The 11,435-nt window shown below is 58.9% G+C and overlaps 2 protein-coding genes across 3 annotated transcripts in view; both read left to right on the forward strand.

Moving 5' to 3' along the window:
* LOC106722679 (non-structural maintenance of chromosomes element 3 homolog) overlaps positions 1 to 3,718 on the forward strand; it is a 4,623-nt gene extending 905 nt beyond the window's left edge. The window contains exons 3-10 of the mRNA XM_025213677.1: positions 10 to 111; positions 205 to 268; positions 626 to 723; positions 1,366 to 1,460; positions 2,029 to 2,108; positions 2,189 to 2,231; positions 2,340 to 2,402; positions 3,291 to 3,718. Coding sequence (XP_025069462.1) covers positions 10 to 111; positions 205 to 268; positions 626 to 723; positions 1,366 to 1,460; positions 2,029 to 2,108; positions 2,189 to 2,231; positions 2,340 to 2,402; positions 3,291 to 3,519 — 774 coding nt within the window. The 3' untranslated portion in view covers positions 3,520 to 3,718. The remainder of the gene's footprint in view (positions 1 to 9; positions 112 to 204; positions 269 to 625; positions 724 to 1,365; positions 1,461 to 2,028; positions 2,109 to 2,188; positions 2,232 to 2,339; positions 2,403 to 3,290) is intronic.
* Positions 3,719 to 3,830: 112 nt separating this feature from the next.
* On the forward strand, positions 3,831 to 11,434 carry WDR45 (WD repeat domain 45). Of its 2 annotated transcripts, XM_006032012.3 has the most exons (12): positions 3,831 to 4,019; positions 4,450 to 4,715; positions 4,973 to 5,052; positions 5,543 to 5,617; positions 6,175 to 6,279; positions 6,557 to 6,653; positions 7,069 to 7,163; positions 7,517 to 7,596; positions 8,421 to 8,629; positions 8,860 to 8,961; positions 10,378 to 10,520; positions 10,871 to 11,434. In XM_006032012.3, the coding sequence occupies exons 3-12, from the start codon at positions 5,004 to 5,006 to the stop codon at positions 10,978 to 10,980; spliced, it is 1,065 nt and encodes a 354-aa protein (XP_006032074.1). In that variant the 5' UTR covers positions 3,831 to 4,019; positions 4,450 to 4,715; positions 4,973 to 5,003; the 3' UTR covers positions 10,981 to 11,434. The 2 variants fall into 2 exon arrangements, with proteins under 2 accessions (XP_006032074.1, XP_006032075.1); XM_006032013.3 differs by lacking the exons at positions 3,831 to 4,019; positions 6,175 to 6,279 and having other exon boundaries at positions 4,484 to 4,715.
* Position 11,435: the final 1 nt, after the last annotated feature.

An 11,435-nucleotide genomic window follows, 5' to 3' on the forward strand; every position in this document is an offset into this window, starting at 1 on the left:
ACGTATCAGGCAGATGCCAGGGACGAGGATTTTGTGCTGACCCCCAGCCAAATGGCCAGCCAGGTGCAGAGGAATCTGGAGAGACGGTCGCAAGGGCAGGTGGATCAGAAGGTAATAGGGGGACAGGAGCGGAAGGTGGGGGGAGGTTTGCAGCAGACCCCTATGGCCTGGCTGATCCCTCTCCTCCCCCCACTCATCCCCCAGGTGAGCGAGCTGGTGCAGTTCCTGTTGGTGAAAGATCAGAAGAAAATCCCCATCAAGCGGGCTGGTAAGGGAGAGAATCTGGGCTCCCAGTCCCTCACTGCTCTTGCTCCCTAGCCCACACTTGCCACCCTGAGAACACCAGGTGTCCAAGGTCTAAATTTCCCCCCGCCCCTTGCTCTAACACACAAGAAGCCACTGTCCTCCCAGATAACCCAGGCATTTAGGCTCCCAGGCCCTCCCTGCTCTCACACCCCAGCCTCTGCTTTCCTCCTGGAGAACCCAGGCATCTGAGCCCCCAGCCCCCACCTCTCTAATGCATCAGCCCCCCACTCCTCAGCCAGAGTCAGAAGGGAACTCGGGCATCCAGGTCACAAATTTCTCACCAGCCCCTCTCCCCTCCATGAGCTCACGAAGAATCCAGGATCTCAGTGCTTCCCGCCCCCCCCAAAGAAGGTGATTGGTGACTACCGGGATGTCTATCCAGAGATCGTCAATCGTGCAGGCTGGACCCTCCAGAAGGTGATTTCCACCCCTCCGCAAGAATCCAGGCATCTGGCTCCCCTGCCACATACTTTCCTCAGAGCCCAGCAAGAACCCAAGTGTCCAGGCCCCCAGCCTAGCCATCCCCAACACCCTCCTTCTACATACACCCCCAGAGACCCCAGGCATCAGGGCTTCCTGTCTTTGTCCCAGTCCCCTACATGCCCTCTCAGAACCCAGCAGGAACTCGGGCATCTGGGATCCCAGCCCCCCTCCCCATCCCCACTCACCTCCTAGCTCCCACTTCCCTCCTAGGGAAGCCAGGTATTGAGGCTCCCAGTCCCCTCTGCTCCAACTCACCAGACTTCACTCCCCTCCCAGAGAACCCAGGTGTCCAGGTTCCCTTTTCCTTCTGCTCTGACCCCACCCCACCCCACCCCACCCACTCCCCATAGCCTGGGGATAGAACCCAGGTGTTCAGGGTTCCCTGCTCTGACCTTTAAGCACTTGGGGAAAGACCCCAGGCATCCAGGCTCCTGCCCTCCCCCCCCTGAAACTGGAAGTGAGCCCGGGTGTCTGGGGCTCCCCCTATTTCCTGCTGTGATCTCTTAGTGCTTGGGGGAAGAGCCCTCTGCCTGCCCCCAGGCATCCAGGCTAACCCCACACCCCTCAACTCTGCAGGTTTTTGGGCTGGAGCTGAAGGAGATGGATACCAAGCCCCACATGTACATACTGGTCAGCACCCTCCCTCGCCTGCCTGGGGACAGCTTCAAGCAGTGAGTGGGGGGTGGGGTGAGGGACCCAGGCATCCAGAACCTTCCCCCTCATTCCCCCAAGCTGGGGACCTAGGAGTCCAGAGGTGGGATAGCCTGTTTCCTCTGGATCCAGAAACCCAGGCGCCTGGGTTCCCGTCCTGCTCAGTGATGGAAGGGGGTGTGGGTTAGAAGCCAGGTGTCCAGGACCTTCCTTCACTCTGCTGTCCTTCCCCACAGATCTGGGAGCCTGGACACTTGAGTCCCCTCCTTGCCTGGGAAGGGGAGAGGGGTTGAGTAAGAACACAGGGATCTGGGCTCTACCCACCAAACCCACTCCCCAAGCAGGCAGGGAACCCAGATTCCCATCCCACATCAAGAAAGGGGGGTGATAAGAGGGTTAGAGCGGGGAGTGCTGGGAGCCAGGGTGCTTGGGTCCCATCCGAGCTTGGGGGATGGGGGTTGATGACTGAAAGAAAGCAGGAGGTGCTGGGAGCCCAGATGCCTGGATTCTTTCCAGTTGTGGGAAAGGAGGGGGGCTAGTGGGCAAGAGCAGGAGGGCCAGATTCTTGGGCTCATTCCCTTCCCCCAGGGATGACCGCACAGCCAAGCTGGGCCTCCTCGCCATCATCCTCAGCTTCATTTTTATGAAGGGCAACTCTGTCAAAGAAGGTAAACCCCGCCCTCTTCCCTGTGCCTTGCTCACTTCTCAGTGGCCACACTCCCTCTGACTTTGCCTTCTTTCCTTCCAGTGGCAGTGTGGGAGATGCTCCGGAGGCTACGCGTGGATCCTGGGTAGGAAAGGGTTAACCCTCACTGGAGACTCCACCCCCTCAAAGCAAAGGGGTGAGGTTTCTCCCCTCTGAAGCCGTGGCCCCATTTATCCCTTCCTACCCCACACAGGGAGAGACATGAGGTTTTCGGGGATGTGAAGAAGTTGGTGACTGAGGAGTTTGTGCGGCAGAAGTGAGGCCTGGATTTCTGGGAAGGAGGAAGGGTGGGAGCCAGATGCCTGGGTTCTCTGGAAGGGGAGTGAGGGCTGGTTTCTTTATAGGGGCTGCTGGGAGTCTGGATGCTTGGAGTTTTTGGAAAGGGAGTTGGGTTTTGGAGGCTAGGACAGGGGGTGCTGGGAGCCTTTGATGCCTGGGTCCTTTCCATTCCCCTTCCCCCCTGCCCCTCCCATCCCAGGTGTGTTCAGAGCAGCCAGGGCCAAGGCCCATCCCAGGTTGTTTATACCACACCGCAGAGAAACCTGGTGCCCCACCACCCCAGGCTGACCCTAGGCTTGGCAGCTTGTGCCAAGGGGAACCAGACAACCCCTACCTACCATCCCCTTCCCCTCAGCCCCTGTGTCTTCCCACACCTTCAAATGACATGGGGGAAACTGAGGCACAGGGAGGTGGGTGTGTGGAACCCAGGCATCCTGCTCATCTGAGATGGGGGGGGGGGGGGGGGAGGGGGAAAAAAGACGAGAAACAGGCACTCTTCTTGTCCCAAGGTAGTGGGGAATGACATTGGGGGAAATTGAGGCATGTGGGGGCAGAAAAACCTAGGCATTGTGCTTGTTGGGCTGTGGCTAGGCTGGGGGGGGGGGGGCAGGGGATCCTGGTAAAATTGTAATATCTGTGCCTGGCCTAAGTAACAGTAGCATCCATGGGTGAGGGTGGATGGGGGGGGGGGGGGGGGGTGGGGTGCGGGGAAGGAGGGGGGGAAAGTGAGGCACAGGTATCCTGCTCATTGCAGGTGGGGGGAGATTTTGCAGGGGGAAATAGAGCTGCCTGGGGATGGGGGGGAAGTGGAGAATGGGACTGGTTGGCATGGCTTCAGAAGGCTAGCCCTGCCCCCTGCTGGCAGGTACCTGGAGTACCTTCCTATCCCCCATACGGATCCCACCGAGTTCAAGTTGCAGTGGGGAGGGCGAGCCACCAAGGAGACCTCCAAGAGGCACATCCTCCAGTTTGTTGCCAAGGTAAGTGGCCCACTGGAGGGGTGGGACTCCAAAATAAAAGATTTGGATATCCCTGGGGTGAGAGCTGGGAGAAGGCAGGGGACAGTTTGTGCCTTTAGGGGGCACGGCTTGTAGTAGGGCTTCTGGAAGAGGAGGGGCTAGTGCCAGACTGGCAGGGTTTGTACTGCAGTTTTGGGAAGACAGGCTAGATTTATGGGTGAGGCCTATTCCAGGGGAGAAGAAGTAGGGATTAGTAGTGCCAGATTAGTGAGGTTTGGCTGAGGGTGGGGCTTAGTGGAGGGGAAAGGGCTGAAATCCAGTGGCAGAGCACCTGTTGATTTTTTTTACCCCCTCCAGATCCAGAACAAAGACCCTCAATTCTGGACCAGCCAGTTCAACGAGGCTGAAAAGGAGGCTGCTAGTGCCCCTGCTCCCAGGCCTTAGCCCCACCTGCAATGGGCAGGGGGCCAGAGCTTGCTTCTGGGGGCAAACCTTGTGTTTGGGGGTAGGGAATTCTTCTAAGGAGACCTGTGCCAGGTTTGGGGAAATGTGAAATGTCAGCTTCCAAGATGGCCATCAGAACTTTACCCACTGGTTACCCTGGCTGTCAGTTACTATGGAGATGTATACAAAGTGTAAATAAAGATGTTATTTTTTGCCTTTTGTGGTGTCTACCTTGTCTCTTGCTGGTTGTGGGGGGGAATGAAGACCCTGAGAACCTAGGGGCCTGGGCTATCAGTTCCTGTTATCAACCCCACTCCCCAAAGCCTAAATGCCAACCAGGTGTCTGGGCCCTTTCCACATTGCAGAATAGGAAGAGAACCGGGGAGTGTGTGGGGGAAGGACCCAGACCCTCCATATACCTCCTTAGCTCCTCCAGAGGGCAGTGAAATTCCCCTTCCAGTTTCCCAGATGGGCGACGGGGGTAGCAGAGCCTCTTGCCAGTTCTTAAGATGGCGGCCATAGAAGATTTGCCCTTTTCTTAGTGGCGGGTAGGCAGGCTTGCCCCTCCTCAGTGCCAATTCCCAAGATGGTGGACACAGCAGGTCCCTTCTGTAATTCCAGCTTCCAAGATGGCTACCTCGGCTTCACTGTAACAATCATCTCTACCTCTGTCGGTCATGTGACCCGGCATCGCTCTCGCTCAGCTTCCAACTCGATGATCCCGGCTCAGCTGCCCAGGCTGTGTTTACATTTTAGCTGCTCCCTGCGGGGTAGAAAAGAGGAGGCAGGGGCAACTGAACGGGGCATTCTGGGCCTGAGGTCTTGGGGGTCCGCGGTGGAAGTGAAGGCAGGGAAGGGGGCACAGGAATTGAGGGGGTGCCAGGAAGGTAAGGAGTGGGGTATTGTGGGAGATGAGGGGGAGTGGGGCCTTGTGGGATTGAGGGAGATTGGAGTGCCAGGGGGTGGGATATTATGGGATTGACGGTGTGAGGGAACAGGGAGTGGGGCTGGGGGGGGCATTGTGGGATTGAGGAGGGACTAGGGGGCTCCAGGGGGCAGGGAGTGGGGCATTTGGGGATTGAGGGGAAATGGGGGAGCTCTGCCTGGCCACTGAGACCCTCACCTCCCTTCCTCTCCCTTGCAGACCCCCAGCCTTCCCGCACCCCAGCACCGTCATGGCCCAGGAGCGTGGTGTTAACAGTCTGCGCTTCAACCAGGACCAGAGTAAGTGAGAGACCCAGGCATCTTGCACCCCTCCCTCTGCACTCCCAGAGAACCCAGACATCTGGGCTCCAAACCCCCGTTACTCTCACTCCTCAGCCTCTCCTCCCCTCTCCTTCCGGAAAACCCAGGTGACCAGGCTTCCCTTACTGCAGTCCCTTCAACCCCCTTCTGAGCGGAGAAGGAACCCAGATTCCAAGCAGGGAACCCAGGCTCCAGCACCTTCACCCCTCCCCCAAGAGCAGGGAGGGAACCCAGACATTCAGGCTCCCTGAACTCCAGCCCCACTGCCTTAGAGCGGGGAGGAAACCCAGGTGTCCAGATCCCCCTTGCACCAGCCCCAGACCCCCTCCCAAACAGGGAGGGAACCCTGGGCAGGGTCCCCAGGCATCCAGACTCCTGCTGGTCCAGCTCTTATGCCCCCACCTCCAGAGTAGGGAGGGGACCCAGTTGTCCAGACGGGAAACCTAGGTGTCCGGGGCTCTTATTTCAGGCTGCTTTTGCTGTGCAATGGAGTCCGGGGTCCGGATCTACAATGTGGAGCCACTGATGGAGAAGGGGCACCTGGGTGAGCATGGGAGAGGTAGGGGGGTTGATGTGTGGGGTCCCTTTGGGGGAAGAGGGGGGAGGTGGAGGGTGGGGGCACTGGGAGCCTAGATGCTTGGTTCGCTGTGGGAGGGGGATATGGGGAGAGCCTGAATGCATTTCCCAGGGGATGGCAGAAGCAGGGGGATCCTGGATGCCTGGGGTCCCTGGGGGAGATGAGTCTGGAGGGGTAAGAGTCAAGGGGGCAGGCTGGGAGCCTGGACATGTGGGTCCCTTTGCAGGGGTGAGGAGAGGCCTGGGAGCCTGGACACCTGGGTTCTTTGAAAGCATGTATGCCTGGGCTCTCTGGGGTTGGGACAAGGAGGGTGCTGGAAAGGATTGCAGGGTGGGGATAAGGGGTTCTGGGCCCATGGGTTCTCTGGGAAGGGAGCTGGGGATGGTGGGTGAGAGCAGGGGGGTGGGAGCCTAGATACTTGGGTTTTCCAGGAGGGCAGTGGGGGCTGGGGGAAGAGAGCATGGGAGTGGAGAGGGGCTCCCAGATGCCTGGATCCCTCCTCACTCTCCCCCTCCACCTCCCAGACCACGAGCAGGTAGGCAGTGTGGGCCACGTGGAGATGCTGCATCGGAGCAACCTGCTGGCATTGGTTGGGGGCGGTTCCAACCCCAAATTCTCTGACATCTCAGGTGCCCCTGCATGCCTGTGTTCCCTGGGAGAGGAGGGGGATACTGTGGGGTGAGAGTGGGGGTGGGGCTGGGAGCCCAGACACCTGGGTCCTCTGGCAGAGGAGTGGAAATGGGGGTGAGAGCAGGGGGTGCTGGGAGCTTGGATGCTTGGGTACACTTGGATGGGGGTGGAGGCCCCAGACACCTGGGTTCTCTCTGTGCTCTGGAGATGTGGGTGGGGGATTTGGGAGGGGAGGCGAGTGTTTCTCACCACCCCTCTCCCCATCTCCCCCACCAGTGCTAATCTGGGACGATGCCCGTGAAGGGAAGGACAAGCTGGTTCTGGAGTTCACCTTCACCAAGCCTGTCCTGGCCATGCGGATGCGGCATGACAAGTGAGTGGACGGGGGACCCAGCTGTCCAGGTCCTGCCCCCCGCCCCAGTCCCCACTCCCCTTCCAAAGAACCCAAGAATCTGGGCTCACAGCCTCCCCTGCATCTGGGCAGAACCCTGGAGTGACAGAAGAAGGTGAACACTAGGTTGAGGACCCAGGCATCCAGACTTCTTGGCTTGACCTCCCCTCATGACCCCAGAGCTGGGCGGGAGGGAAAGAACCCAAATGTCCAGGTCCCTTTTCTCAACTCCCAATTATGTTGGAGCCAGGAGGGAACCCATGTGTCCAGGCTTCCCATCCCCCACCTCCTGGGGCAAGGAACCTAGGTGTCTGGGCATCCCAGCTTAACCCCTCTACAGCCCAAGAGGCCAGAGAGAACCCAGGTGTCTGGGTGCTGTTCTTTCCCCCCCACCCAGGATCGTGATTGTGCTGCAGAGCCGCATCTATGTGTATTCATTTCCTGAGAACCCATGCAAGCTCTTCGAGTTTGACACCCGCGATAACCCCCGAGGTACAGGATCCAGGCGTCCGGGCCTCCCCAGCTCCCACAGTTCATTTGCCCAGGTGTTTGACCCCTCAGCCAGGTGTGTGGGTCCCCATCTCAGTCCCTAGCAATACCAGGAACCCAGGTGTCGATGCCCTGCCTACCCCCCAAGGCCCAGTGGTACTGGGAACCCAGGTGCCTGGGCCCTCAGCCCCAAGCATCTAGGTCCTCCTTCACCCCCAGCTGCAGAGGTACCAGGAACTCAGGCATCTGGGGCCCCCAGGCCTGCTAGATAGCCGGGTGTCTGGGCCCCCTTACTGCCCCATCCGCTGTAGTACTGTGATCCCAGACTTCAGGGCATCTTCTCCCCTGCCCTTCAGGGCTCTGCGATCTTTGCCCCAGTGTGGAGAAGCAGCTTCTGGTCTTCCCTGGACACAAATGTGGGAGCCTCCAGCTGGTGGTGAGTGGACAGGGCTTAGGGATGGGTAGGCAGGTCTGTGAAGGACCACTCAACAGGGGCTGGGGTGGGATCACCAGTTGTGACCCAGGGACTGGGGGTGTGGCTAAGGAGGGGGAGTGGGTCAGGGCAATTGAGGGGGCACTGGGATGGGGGTGAGGGAACTGGGATGGTCCATTCCAGGGCCTGGAACTGGGGCTCTGAGGGGGTCCAGCTTTTGGAGGCAGGTCTGGGAGAGCTGCTAGTATAGCAGGGGCTCAGAGTGTGGGCAGAAGGGGCCTGGATTTGTGGGGCTGCAACTGGGGGGAGGAGCAAGGGAGGTCCTGGCTTTTGCAGAGTAGGCCTTGGGGGAGGGCCTTTGAGGGGTGCCAGCTTTTTGGGGGTGCAAATCTGGGCAGGATGGTGGGGCAAAAAGGGTATAATGGACAGGTTCAGAGGCCTGGATTTTGGGGGGCAGGGGCCAAGATTAGGGGCTACAGAGGGGCTGATGGGAGAGGGGTGGGGTTAGAGGGGTATAATAGAGGGGTGGGTGGTGCTTGGATTTGAGGCTAAATGGGGAGTGGGGGGCTGAGTTTTGAGGAGGTCAAATCTGGTGGCAAGGTGGCATAAAGGGGGATGGGAGAGGCAAGGGCCAGGGTTTGGGGGCTAGAGTGTGGGAAGGACTCTGGGGGACTATTGGGGGGCAAAGGGGTATAATGGGGAGTTGAGAGGCCAGGCTTCCAGGGTGCCAGGGAAGGGGGATACCAGGGGGTGGGGAGACATAGAGCTAGAACATGGGGTCCAGAACCCATCCTCAAACCCCAACCTTCCTCCCCTGCCTTCCCCAGGACTTGTCCAGCACAAAGCCAGGCACGTCATCAGCCCCATTCACCATCAATGCCCACCAGAGTGATGTGGCCTGTGTGGCCCTGAACCCTCCAGGCACCGTGGTGGCCTCGGCTTCCCGCAAGGGCACCCTCATTCGCCTCTTTGACACCCAGAGCCGTGACAAGCTGGTGGAGCTACGCCGGGGCACTGACCCTGCCACTCTCTACTGGTGAGAGCACTGTTGGGGTGAAAGCTCACAGCCTTGGGACACTGTTGGGGTAGAGCTCAGAACCTTAAGGCACTGTTAGGGGCAAGCTTGGAGCCTCTGGGAAGGAATCCCACTCCTGGGAGGAAGCTCGTGGCTTGGGGGCACTGCTGGGGGGAAGCTCACACTTTCAGGACAGTGTGTTAGGAGGAAGCTCACAGCCCCTCTAACCCCTCTTCCGTCATCTCCTACAGCATCAACTTCAGCCCTGACTCTTCTTTCCTCTGTGCCTCGAGTGACAAAGGCACCGTCCATGTCTTTGCTCTCCGTGACACCCGCCTCAACCGCCGCTCCGCGTGGGTACTGCCCCCTCCGGGTGCCCCCAATGCCCTGCAGTCTATGGGGCAGCTGGCTCTGGGGCAGAACAAAATAAACAGCCAAGTATAACACTGGTTGTGGCTGATTCTGGGGTGGAACAGCTTGGTAGAACAGTGGCTGAAACCAGGTCTGGAGTGGAACAGCCTAGTGTAACAGCAGTTGCAGCTAGTTTTAGGGGCAAATATAGTGTATTTCTGGTTGCAGCCAGGTCTGGGGTAGAACAGTCCCATATAAAACTGGTTATGGCTGGTGTGGGGAGTTTATAGCCTAGTATAACACCAGTTTCAGTAAACTCAGGTGGAACAGCTCTGTATAACCACTGCTTCCTGTTGGTTCTGGGGTGGAATGGCCCGGTGTAACTCCAGTTGCAGCCAGTTCTGGGAGTGAATGGCTCAGTATAATGGTTGCAGCTGGTTCTGGGGGTGGAATGCTCCAGGATAACAGTTCGTTGCAACTAGTTCCAGAGGTGGCACTGCCCTGTATAATACTGGTTGTGGTTGGTTCTGGGGTGGAACAGTTCATAATAACACACTGCAGGCAGCTCTGGGGGTGAACAGCCCAGTATAACACTGATTGCACCCAGCTCGGAGTGTACTATATTATAATGCCAATTGCAGCTGGTGCTGAGGTGGAACAGCACCCCCCCCAAATAAAGCCCCATCCTCTACACCTTTAGGCCCCCCAGGGCACTGCTGGTGGGAAGACCACTGCCCTGCTCCCTCTGTGCATGTAGCTCAGGCCTCCAAACTGGTGGGGGTGCCCTGTAGCTTTGCCTCTTCCTCACAGTCCCACCCCTTGCCCATGACATCAGTGACTGATGCCAGGCAGAGCAACCCCACTGATTCTGCCTCCAACCCTTCCCTCTCCTTTCCATCGCCCCATCACCTCCCCTAATAGCCCCTCCCACCCATTCTTCCTAGCCTTGGGCTCCATCCCCTGCCATTGAGCCCCACCCATTCAACCCTGTCCCCACCTCCTCTCCTTCCCATAATGCCACCTGTTCTCGCAGTAGCCCACCCACATTCTCCCTAGCCCTGGCCTTACCTCATAGCCCCACCCTCTTCATCTCTATCCCCCACCTGTCCTTTAGCAACTGCCCCACCACAGCCCACTGCTTCCCATAGCCCCATCACTGACTCCAACAGCTTCACCCCCATTCTTCCTAGCTCTGCCCCTTCACGGTATCTCCACCCATTTTCCCCTAATGCTGGCAGGTAGACCTGACCCCATTCTCCCTAGTCCTGCTCTTTTCCCTTTACCCCGCATCTGCCCTGTAGCCCCATTCCCTCCCACCATTAACCCTTTCCAGTGCATGGTGCTGCCCCCTGGTCTGGGCTTCTGACGGGGAGAGGACAGTATAATAATTGCTTCCCTGCTCTTGTTTGGCCCTGCAGGCTGGCACGGGTGGGCAAGGTAGGCCCGGTGCTGGGCCCCTACGTGGACTCACAGTGGAGCCTGGCCAGCTTCACAGTGCCAGCTGAGGCAGCCTGCCTCTGTGCTTTCGGCCGTGGGGCCCCCGCCGCCCACTCAGTCATCGGTCAGTCATTGGAGGGAGGGAGGGAGGGTGGGGCTAGGGAGCAGAGGGGCAGAGCTACAGGACAAATGGGGGGGCTAGGGGGAGTCAAGGTGTAGTTACAAGGAAGGGGGAATGGCTAGAACAAAGCAGATGGGGCTAACAAGACTTGGGGCTGCGGGGATTGGTAGGGGGCATGGCTGTCATCATGGTATCAGGGGCTGTGGTGCTGGGGCTGGGGGGAAGTATTGGGGCTGTGGGCTTGGAGGAAGGGATATGGGGCTGGGTGCAGGGGTATGGGGCTGGAAGCAAGACCTCTGTGCCTGATGGGACAGGGGGAGCTCCTGACCACCCCCCCCTTCATGCTCCCTCAGCAATCTGCATTGATGGCACCTTCCACAAGTTCGTCTTCACACCTGATGGCAGCTGCAACCGCGAGGCCTTTGACGTCTACCTGGACCTCTGTGATGACGATGACTTCTGAGGCCCCCTCAGCCCCAAGGCATACTGGGAGAGCATCCTAGACTGCTGAGGGGTGTTTTTCTCTCACACCCTTCCATGGCATCCTGGGATTATGGCTAATGCTCTCACCCCCTTGGGCCTGTGGCTGACCTTTTCTCCCTAGCATCCTAGAAACCTTCTTTCCCCCCAAAGGCATCCTAGGACTGTGGGTAAGCTCTCACCCCCACCCCAAGGCATACTGGGAGATCAGCCAAGACTTCCTCCCAGCCTCAGCTGACCAACCCTTCCCAGGCTCCAACACCTTGGGGTGCTCCTCTCCAGCACCAGGACATGCTGGGACTATGGCTGACCTCTCCCCACTCCCCAGGCATGAGTAGCCTAGCCCCTTGCGCACTAGCAAGGAATGCTGGGAACCCTACCCCCACCTCTTTGTACATGGATGTGTCACATCTCTCTAACCCCCCCCCCCCCCCCCCT

This window comes from Alligator sinensis, unplaced genomic scaffold (assembly GCF_000455745.1).
Source record: "Alligator sinensis unplaced genomic scaffold, ASM45574v1 scaffold137_1, whole genome shotgun sequence".
NCBI lineage: Eukaryota > Metazoa > Chordata > Crocodylia > Alligatoridae > Alligator > Alligator sinensis.

What these genes read in the sequence shown, in the direction of transcription:
- WDR45 (XM_006032012.3), top strand. Translation starts at nt 5,004, where the DNA reads ATGGCCCAGGAGCGTGGTGTTAACAGTCTGCGCTTCAACCAGGACCAG. An exon ending in CACCCGCGATAACCCCCGAG is followed by an intron (nt 7,164 to 7,516) that starts GTACAGGATCCA and finishes CCTGCCCTTCAG; the next exon opens with GGCTCTGCGATCTTTGCCCC. An exon ending in GACCCTGCCACTCTCTACTG is followed by an intron (nt 8,630 to 8,859) that starts GTGAGAGCACTG and finishes CATCTCCTACAG; the next exon opens with CATCAACTTCAGCCCTGACT.